This window comes from Pyxicephalus adspersus, chromosome 7, assembly GCF_032062135.1.
Source record: "Pyxicephalus adspersus chromosome 7, UCB_Pads_2.0, whole genome shotgun sequence".
Lineage (NCBI taxonomy): Eukaryota > Metazoa > Chordata > Amphibia > Anura > Pyxicephalidae > Pyxicephalus > Pyxicephalus adspersus.
The window spans coordinates 17,557,830-17,568,626 of record NC_092864.1 but is presented as its reverse complement, the minus strand read 5'-3'; the positions used below and the strand labels follow the sequence as shown (position 1 = coordinate 17,568,626).

At 37.3% G+C, this 10,797-nt stretch overlaps 1 protein-coding gene across 15 annotated transcripts in view; it reads right to left on the bottom strand.

Annotated features, from left to right (window-relative positions):
• MAPK8IP3 (mitogen-activated protein kinase 8 interacting protein 3) overlaps positions 1-10,797 on the bottom strand; it is a 55,613-nt gene that overhangs the window by 11,221 nt on the left and 33,595 nt on the right. For 9 of the 15 annotated variants that reach the window (XM_072417687.1, XM_072417692.1, XM_072417689.1 and 6 more), the window contains 11 exons: positions 10,008-10,160; positions 9,502-9,556; positions 8,831-8,979; positions 8,456-8,512; positions 6,591-6,761; positions 4,279-4,438; positions 3,047-3,142; positions 2,780-2,938; positions 1,968-2,133; positions 1,323-1,508; positions 262-445 (listed from right to left, as the gene is read on the bottom strand). In XM_072417687.1, coding sequence (XP_072273788.1) covers positions 262-445; positions 1,323-1,508; positions 1,968-2,133; positions 2,780-2,938; positions 3,047-3,142; positions 4,279-4,438; positions 6,591-6,761; positions 8,456-8,512; positions 8,831-8,979; positions 9,502-9,556; positions 10,008-10,160 — 1,536 coding nt within the window. The remainder of the gene's footprint in view (positions 1-261; positions 446-1,322; positions 1,509-1,967; positions 2,134-2,779; positions 2,939-3,046; positions 3,143-4,278; positions 4,439-6,590; positions 6,762-8,455; positions 8,513-8,830; positions 8,980-9,501; positions 9,557-10,007; positions 10,161-10,797) is intronic. The other 6 variants (XM_072417691.1, XM_072417701.1, XM_072417698.1 and 3 more) reach the window with 2 other exon arrangements.

The following is a 10,797-nucleotide window of genomic DNA, read 5'->3' as shown; positions in this document are numbered from 1 at the left end:
GAACAAGATCCAAGGTTCCCATATGTCTTCAAATTTACCCAAGGTATTCTTTAGGGTATGAGTCATTCTATCATTAAGCATGTTCCAATTCAATTTGGCAAAAACTGTTTGCATTTTTGAATGATTAGTAGGAATTTTTCTTTACTTGCAAGATGTTTAAATGGTAAAATGTACAGAAATGTACTGCATTTACATGCATATTTAAGATATCATACATTAAATTTAAATTCATTTTTACATTGTTCTTGGCATTAACCTTACCTGCAAACTCTGCCATTGGCCACAGGTGCCGGGTCAGTGAAGACATGTTCTGTGAGTAGCCCTGGTCGGACCTGTGATGGTTCTGCTTCATTTGTAGTGGATTCTGATACTTCCAGGGCTTCTGTAGCTTCTTCAGTTGATTGGTGCTGGTTGAGTTTTCCATTACTGGTTGTGGAAACCTCCCCTGATGAAACATAGAATTATCACAAAAATTCACATAACCATAAATTCTTATGGTTTAGACACAGTAAATACAATCTAGAGGGTCCATAACAATAGTGGAGTGCCCTATGTTTAAAGAATCGATTAGTGTAAATCAGAATTTCATTAGAGGTGAACGTTATTAAAATAGATTCATTCATCCAACAACATTGGATATTAGGTAGCAATATTGATAACTATGACTTTAGGAAATATTCTATCAGTGATGTAGCTACAGATCTATGGGTCCCAGCGCAAATTTTTGAAAAACCCTTCCCTCATGCTGGGAGTCTTGCCTTCAACATAAATGTTGGCTTTGGCCAGTACGTAGTTGTGCAAGCTGGGGGACCGGCCAGGTGGATACTGATGCTGTGCTGCAAAGGAGGCAGACATTTCCAGAGAAAAGGGAGACACAGTCATTTAGTGTAAAAAAATGGATTCAAGCAACGCAGACAAAATATATTTTCCTGGTGGCAGACAATGGTCACAATGAGGGCCCCTCTATTATTTTCTTTTCTTTCTTTATTCTTTTTTTACTTTTATTTTGTTTTTCCGATTTCACATGCCTCTTGTTTTCTTTATTTAATTTTCTCTGCATTTTCCACATTTTTTTATCATAAGTAGCAATAAACAATACTTATCCTGGAGATATTTAGTATTCTCTTTTCCCCTGTCCTTTTTGATGTTTGGTTTACACTGAAGATCACCAGTCATGGCTGTTCCTAGTATCCTAGTAGTTCCTAGTATTTCAGTAATTCATTGTGTGCTCATCTTTCTGTACAAACCTTGAAGCCAATATTTATCCTTTTAAAACTGGCAGCAATTTTGCACTGGAATGTGCAGATTTTGGAACCACTAACCCTGACTCTTGTCCAGTACTGGGGTATCACCCCGAGAGGAACAGTTGCTTCGTGGCACATTGCATCTAGTTGCGCACCCTACAATGGTGATTCCTGCCAGGACCCCGTCAGTGTCACCTGAATCCTCGGGGTTGACATCTCCCTCCAGAAATATTTCCCCCGGTGGGTAATCACTGTCACTGGCAGCTGCAAAACACAACGTATATACCTTTAAAAAAAGTATGATAAAGACTATTTTTTTTAAAGCATACCTTTTTTTTAGGAAAAGAAAATTGTCACAACTTACTTATGCATTTATTATAAAACATATGTAGGTGGCATTTCTGGAGTGTTTTGTTCTGTTGTGAGGTAAATTTCACTGCAAATACACTGCTGTGTATTGCATTCTGTCTCCGAACAAAATTTCCAAAACCAATAGCACATACATCCCCTTCCAAGTATCTCCTAGACAGATACAGATACATGGTTGGTTTGCCACATTGATGGACAAGCTCTGCACTGACCTCATCATTTTTGTAAAACCTCTCAAATGAAAAATTCTCGAGGAAAAGACTGCTTGCCACAGGAGCAAAAAGAAATCTTAATACAAAGTTGAAGTGTTACAGAACAGGTGAAAATGGAATTTGTTTTGATGTATAATCATACCAGGAATACTGGCGATGCAGAGCACATGAGCATTGCAGACTGTGAATTGGTCTACCAGGGTACCAGGCTGGTTGGCATCAATAATGACGACTTTGCTTGTAGACAGAGTGCTGGTAAGGATCCATACTCGGCTGGAAGTGGCATCAGCTTCATGAAGCTCCTTGGTCTGGAGATGGAATTAATTTAATATTAAACACTATTCAATAAACAACTTTGCCATGGTCACAATTCCTAAACCAATCCTAAAGGGCCAATGTTGAAAGGCCTGAAGATCGTTTTGATGATATCAATGTAACAATAGTTTGAGATGCTTCTGAGATTATCAATAATTGCACTGACATGTGCATTTGAACTGCAGTTGACCTCCTTCTGAACTACATTAACACATAAAATCATAACCCTACATTCAAGCAGGTGCTTTATTAACATAGATTTGTATAAAAATGCCAAATCTACCTAAAACATGCAAAACCCTGTTATCAGTGTTGCAATAATCCCTTTAAATGTCTATTCAATCTAACTGTTTTGGTTGTTACACAGCCAAATGATGGTGCAATGCACACCCAATAAAATTTCCATATGGAAGAAAAATACCTGAACTGCAGGAATTATTTCCTTGTGTAAGGATTTCAAGACCTCAAATATTTTATTGTGATAAAAAAGCTAGCATGTTATGGTAGTGGTTAGCCAGCTTAGTCATTGGTGAGGTCCATTGTGCCAAGAAGGAGCTAATATTAAGTATTGTCTCTCTTACTGCTAATTTTATAAACAGAAGAGGTAACAATCTATTAATGTATTTGCCTTGTCCTCACCTTCTTCTTCTCTGGTGAGGTATGCGTGCTCTTGCTCTCCCCTTCCACCTCTGATTCAGTCATCAAAGGATCCCGACAAGTTACTGCTTTGACGCCAACTGCGGATTCCTCTTCAACTGGCTTCCAACCAGTTAAATCCACTCCAGCTGCACACCACAACTGAGGAATACAACAAAGAGTCTTTATCATCTCAAAACAGTGTGTTCTATAGCAATGAATTTTCCAGATATTGCTTTGCCAGGCACAAACAGATGATTACGCCATTACCTTCATAGTGGGGTCTTTCTCCACAAGAGGCCTGCAGTAGACTGGTACTGGAACATTCTTCATACGATTATCCTCTTGGCCTCCATTGGGACTTAGCTGAAATGTTATAAGAACAAAATTTATCACAGTTCTGTGACGATTCAGAACCTATGTTTTGTTGGTTAATTAGGAGTACTCAGACAGATAGAATCACCTCTAGCAAAATTTACAAAAACCCAGAAAACAATCATCAAAAAACAATCATCAAAACAACAAATATGCACTGTCAAACAGTGTGGTACATACATGTGAGACATTCAGGCTATACCTTCTTAGCAAACCTTTTATTTGCCCTAGCAAAGCAAAAACCAGGTTTGTGTTCATATTCCCAGTGACTTTCAGCTTACACAGGACTTCCTGTTCCAGAGTGCTGGTGAATTTTTATACCTTGCATGTTCTGCATACCCCAGTTCCTGAATAATTACAGCTCTCCAAAGCTGGGGAGGATTCACTTTCATCAGTGAAACTGGGTGATCCAGCAAACCTGGAATAGATTTCTTAAAAAGTCATTAACTATTTGTTAGCATCTGTTTTTATCCCTGGACCAGATCCATTTAGGATTTGCTGGATCGCCTAGCTTCACCAATGAAAGTGTATTCTCTCCAGCCTTGGAGAGCTTTATTAAATCAGGCTCTATGACTCTATTGTTGTCTGTACTTGCTTCAGTGGGATTTAATTATATCTTTTGTCATCTCAGTATACCACTGGGAAAAAAAGTGACGGGAATATACTGTTAGAGGGGCAATCCTCCAATGAGGAAATTCGTTCTTGTTGCAACTGTAAAAAAGTGGGACTTTTTGAGAAATTGTGTTGTTCCTGTTGTGTCTTAGCTGTACAGAGAAATCTTGCTTCAGACAGATAGACGTTGATACTTCAACATTCTCTTTTCTAAAAAAGTTTTGGACAGAAGTTACACAGGGTCAGTTTAATCAGAAGAATAAAAAACCATTGCTGTTTGCCTGTCCTCTATGCTGGAAGACCTGAGATGTCTATGATTATCCTATTGTAGGCTTCAAAGTTCTCCTTCCCTCGATAAAACCATTTTTGGGGGAGGAAATAGATTATTAGAGAACATTATAATACTTTTTTAACAAGATCCAGAATATCCAGATATTGCTTCAGCATGTAAAATAGCTTACTCTATTCCCTGTCAACAGTTGGCAAACCAAATAAAGTGAAGCTGAGCCACCAACCTGCTTGTACTTAGCAGGTAAGCTCCACCCACAAGCCTGCAGGCGACCGTCATCATTGCGCACATGCTCCCGCACTTGGCGGTACTGCTCCCGTTTCTGTTCTCTGCGAGCTGTGGACGCACAATCGCTGAGGAGAGAAGCCACAGTGTTACTCCTCAATCTAGAAAAAAAGAGAGAGGGAGAGGGTGCAGAGCGTCAGGGGGGAGAGCAGAAAGCAAAGCAGCAAGGGTTACAGGCAGTGCGTGGGCAATGTTCCTAGTAAGCAGTGTGACCTTGAAATGAATAGGAGCTGCATTGCTGATCTGCCATTTACTGCAGCCTTTTTTTTTTTAAGTGAACCTGTCAGCCTTTTAAATGCGACCCTCTACTTAATTTTAAACTTTTAAAGTAAACAGTTTTCCTAGATTGCATGAAAGGGATTTGGGCTTGCATTGATGACATCAGTTTAAGATTTGTCTGAGTTCATTCAGAAGTCATTGACAAATGCAAATTACCTGCAGTTGACCTCATTCTGACTTACATTTGACCTTCAAGCAGTTTTTGACATTTAAGCAGTCATGTTAATTTGTATATGAAACCCATTCAAAGTGAACAAGGTCTAACACATGCCCTTAGTCACAACAGTTATTTCTGTGCCTTTTTTTTTTTTTGCTGCTGCTGCTGTTTGTTACTAGACATACCTTTCCTGAGTTGACAGCTAAGGTCCAGCTAAGCCCACCAACTGCGTGTGTGGCATCTGTTCCTAGGTAGCATGTCTGCTTAAAAATATTAAAACAGAACACATATGTGTGGTCTGTCTTGGAGACTGTAACAAAAAGTGCCTTTCAATTTTGTATAGAGTGGGGAAGGAAGATAATCCCAGCCTGGTTGTAACTTCTCTCTGGGGTTCCTGTACAGAGATTTATCTTCATTAAGGGCTAGTTTATACTGAAAGTCAAGTTGTGGTGTGTGGTTACCAATTATTAGGTGCCCGATTTCAATTGTTTGGTGCCCCTTAAGTGGCTACATTTAGCAGATGACTGATTATAACCATAAGACATTGCATGTCCCCTCCTACTGTGTGATACTCCCCCCATCTTAAATATCTTTTTTGGTGTCTGTTTTCCTGTTGAATCAGAGAGATAATCTCACTAGTAAAACTAAATCGGAGTGTTGCATAGAGAAGGGTTGTATTGCTAATAAATGTAATAGCAGAAATTCCCAGTGACACCTGGGCCTTTAAACACTGACAGGTTCACCAAAACAAATTCATCTCCACATCACTGTGATTAGTAGGAGCAGTATGCACAAGCTATCGGCAAGCAGTGGAGTGCAAATGCAAAGGCTGTGAAATGAACTAATCAGAAACCATATCTGTAAGGTTTGATCCTACTGGACATTTTAGCTTGGTTAAATTATTGTTACTAATACGTGCAAGCAATGGCACACACTTTTTGTGATTGTTGTTTTAGTAGCATACACATTGAGGGTTAAAATGGAGTGAAAGGTTAGGTAAATGAGATTTGTTACTTTTACAAAATTAGCACAGAAGGGAGATGGCTTACGAAGAAAGAAAATGTTTAGGTCGTAATTATAAATAGAAATATTATTCCTTCTGATTTATCCAACAAATTATACATTTAAGAATGTGTAAATTATTTCACCAATAAGGTAACATATTCACACTACTGATTCCATATCATTAATTAATGATAAAATATATCACAGTACAAAGGAATTCAGTTTAACAAAAATATGTAGGTTGCTCTTTCTGATTTGCTTCTGAATACTTTGATTTGTTTGCTTTTTCGGGATAGGGTTACACAGGTAATTTTACCCTAAGAACCAACCAGAAGTGAATGCTGATTGGATATTTCTAGCTCTGATCCAACTGAAGATTTGTTGGACCTTTGCAAAGAGAGAGCACTGCTTCACAACAGAAGTAATTTCTACTTCTCTTCACCATGCTGGCAGGGACAAGTATTTCTCCAATTGTTTCTACACTTTAGGACTTTGTACACCTTTTGTTTTGTTGCTCCTGGAATTATTCTATATCATTATAACAAAGTTTAGTTGGGCTTTAAGGCAGCTTTAACTTTTTAACTTTTTCAGTATAGTCAGTAATGTATAAACAGTTGTTTTTTCTATATGTGGCCATATCTATCACTACTGTGAAAAGTTTTGGCCTGATTTTGAGCTTTAGTCAGTAATGGATTAACAGTTGTTTTTCTATATGTGGCCCTATCTATCACTAATATGAAAAGTTTTGGCCTGAATTTGGGCTTTAACACTAAAGGTTCAACAGAGGCAGGAGGGAAAAAAAATGGACTTACTCATCAGGGAAAAATTCTATGGTTCGTCCCCCTGTGGAAATCTGGCACATTGTGTGGCTTCGGCGCTGGCTAAACCCAGCAGGTGTTGGGGACTTGTAGTGGATATTGACAGAGGGGTAGGTTCTCTTTGCAGGAGGAGGGCTGGATGATGAACTGAACAGTCTGCTGAAGCTAAAAACAAAGAAATAAATATATTTAACAACAGAATAAATGCACTTTTATTTACCTACCTTGTTTCATTTTATATATATATATATATATATATATATATATATATATATATATATATATATATATATATATACACATACATTTTATATATATATATATATATATATACATACATACACGCACATGTATATATGTATATAGTCTGCATTGTTATTCCTGTATGTCTAATCAATAAAGTTCTCTACTAATAAAAAAAACGTAATGCATATGTGAGTCAGTCAGGTATGATTTATAGTACACTCGTCTAGGTCTCATCAGTTAATACAACCATAAGAGGGAAAAAACAAAATTGAATAGTAACTATTCCATATAGATTTTTCTAATATGATTTGTAGAGAGTGGCAACCGGAAGAGGCAACCGGAAGTGTTACTAACACCTTCCCACTGTAAAGACTTGCACAGACACGAGATTTACATATGCAGATATTATTTGTGATCAACTTGGGTGAAAATCTAGAAAATAGTATAGCTGTATGGCATTCCTCTGGACTTATCCTCCCTTCCATGGGATAGATTTATCAATTCTGTTGAACAGCTAGGTTACACATAAGAAGATAAGTTAGAATTATTTACTAAAATGATTACAGCATGAGTAAGCTGATTTAAAGTAGCACTATAACACATTTAACTTTTCAATGGCCACTTAATACATCTTATCATAAAGTGCATATATGTCTTATTTTCAGTTATAAATTTGCAAACTGCCCTACTTCCCTTCCCAGGAAAACAGGCAGGATGATAACAAATAAACCTGTTGCAGAGACTTTGATGAACGAGAAGCAGACTGATTTGTGCCTAAAGGCTAGTTCAGAATGGCGGTGATGTGGCGGTGTGGTTACTGCTTCCTCACACCTCTGACACTACATGTCGTATCGCACTGGCGTTAACCCATAAGGAATGAATGAGAGTGGCAGTAAGTGTTTCAGTGCCACACACTGTAAAATTTTCAAACATTGGTTCATTAGTATTCAGCCTATTGGTGGGGCAGTAAGCAGCTGGAAGGTGCCAGCCTTTACAATCACACAGAATCCGCTGTTCCTGCAGTCAGTCTGAGCAAGCCTTTACTGTTACTTAATAAATGCCCTTCTAAGTGTTTTCAACTTAATTCACATTTAAAATTCACATTCAAATTGTTTTTTTCCTTCATTATGATTATTTATTCCAGGAACCAAAGGTCCTCCCAAAGAGCTCCACTTTGTCATTAGCAAGCTTCCTAATTTTTCATGGATCATTATCAAAGTCATTTTTTGTTGATGTTTCCATGCTCTAGCAATAGTTATAAAATGAAATATTGAGCCTCTGGGATAATTTTGGAATCCATGGAATCTTAAGCCACAGAGGAAATAATAGTATTGAAATACACATATAACAGTATAAAAAATTAAATATGGATCACTAAAAGTATTGTATTACATTTTACTCAACTGTCTGCACAGTATTTTTTTTACCAAAGTAGTAGACATTTTTAGGTTCTCTGTTCCTGTTGACAGGTACAAATTACACTCTAAACAGCGGCAGCATTTTCAATCCTCTAAAGTATCCAGATGCCAATACCTGTCTAGAGTTCCTCTGAGAGATATAAGCACATACATTTATTTCACTAACTGTCATATACATGACATATTAGTACTTACAACTGCCAGATGGTGGATTTCTTTTTCTCCTGGACAGACGGGTGTTCCCGGGAGGCCCTAAAATGACATACACATTAAAATTCTTGACAACGACATTGGCTTAAACAAATGAGGAAATACACAGGTCTGCCCTGTTTTGTCTGCTGTCATGTGTGTACTGACATTAAAGTGTAGGCTGGGGGGAAAAAGGAAAAATCCATACAGCACAATACATTCACATTTTATCTTTTTAAGACCCTGCAAAAATTAAACCCCAACACACATATATAATTACACACTATACACATATACATAACCTTTTTTTTAAGATATGAAGTGTTTGTGATTCTACACCCTAAAAAACTTTCATATGTCTAGAAAGAATGATGTCAGCACCTGATCATCTCTGTCCACCGTACTGCCTCCTGCAATTCCATGAGACGCTCCTTGTATTGGTTTCTTTCCATCAGAACACGAGCCATCTCCACACGGGTAAATCGCCTGCGCTGAGCAATAGGGATGTTATCTTGCAGGGGAGAGGAACTCTGAAAAAGAGTTAAAAAAAGGACACAACACAGAGTTAACTCCATTTATATAAATATTTGGGATCATTCTAAAAAGTGAACAATCTTCTGGACAATTCTTTTAGGCTACAATGGAATTCTGCATAACAAATATTTAGCAGATTTAAGTCTATCCCTGTCATTTACATCAAACTATATAACATTCAGAAAGCGAATCAAGACTAAGAAGCCACAGCAGAGTTCACTAGCACTTCAGGCAAAATCTGGTCTTTGGTCCAAGGATAGGAAGCCAAAGTTACTCAGAAGCAAATCAACATAACTGAGCAGCAAAAAAATCTACTCAAATCATCTGAAATGGTTCAGCATTTTACTAACTTTGTTAGTAGCCTGTGTGAGCAAGCCATAGTAAAACTGGTACGATTAGCAAATATGTACTTTGCATCTGTATACAAACATAGCAGTTGTTTCACTATATAATGATATTGTGTACTAATAAAATCCTGTGTCATGCATTATTATTGTTTGCCATCCAGCAGAACATACCTCTTCCACCTCCTCTTTGGGTTCTTGTAGGGCCACAATAGCTTCTGACCTCACCCTAATTCCAAAGCAAAAAAACAAAATGTTATTTTGCGAAGTTAAATTAAAACAAAAAATTTGAGATAAGGAGCGTCTACATGATTTGGCATGAGCTAACTAGAGCAAAGCTTAACTCCAGTATTTATTTTTTGGATGGAGTATGTAAAAAGTTAAAGATGAACTCCAAGGAAAGCATCAAAGCTACTTTTACAGTGTGGCTCCCACTAAACTGCAAAGATTACATGCTCATTGTTGCCTGTGGAACCATTATCTGTTGATGGCATCATCCTGTGCACTGCAGAACCAGAAATCATGCATTGTAACTGTTTGAGAAATTTCCCATCACTTCCTGTCCTGACTAACAGAGACTCTAATCTGTCTCGACTCGATCCAAAAACAAATACAACATTTTGGTTCAACTTGGTTTTAAACATGCAATATAATGAGCAAGGTTTTATTTCCACTGATACCTCTTAAGTTCCTCCTCCAGCTCTTTAATGCGAGTCTCCATTTTGGTCTTGGCCTGTTTAGCAGCTTCCAGCTCCCCTTTAAGAACCTCCTGCTCTCCTGAGAGTTGATCCACCTTTGCGATCAAGTCATTTTTAACCACATTTAATGCATTCCTAAATAGGTTAAATGAAACACAAATAAAACATAAGATATAATAGCTAAGAAAACAATGTACATATTAATATTAATACTTACAAGTAACCTAAAAGCATCTGTGGGCCTTCAATATCAAATGCATAAGCTCCTTTAATGCATAAATGTCATCATCACAGTGCAATAAATTCACTCCATGATGCAGTGACCGTAGTTTTTTTTTTTTTCAAGCTGAAAGTCTCACAGAGCAGGTTATTTGTGGATATGAAATACCTGTGACTTTGTTTATACCAAAGAAAGGATGTAGTTATATTTTGATGAGATGTACAATCTATTCTTCCTTTATATTTGTATACATTTAAATTAAAATAAAATATTAAGTCTAGCTCAAGGAAGTTATAATTTAAAAACTAATACCTACCATCCCTCTAGCTAGCGCCTGCAGGAAATAAAAACCTAAACTAAATGGCCAAAATAATCACCTATTTGTGGTCACGTGATGAACTGTGTCAAGTCTTTTTTCTATTTCTGTATAGAGTTGAAGGTTTGTTCTTTGTTGCTTTACAAAGATCAAACCAATAGTTTTGATTGGTTGCTGTATGACAAAGTAGGTGTATAAAGATGACAAATCATTTGCCCAAAATGCTCCTTGGCTAC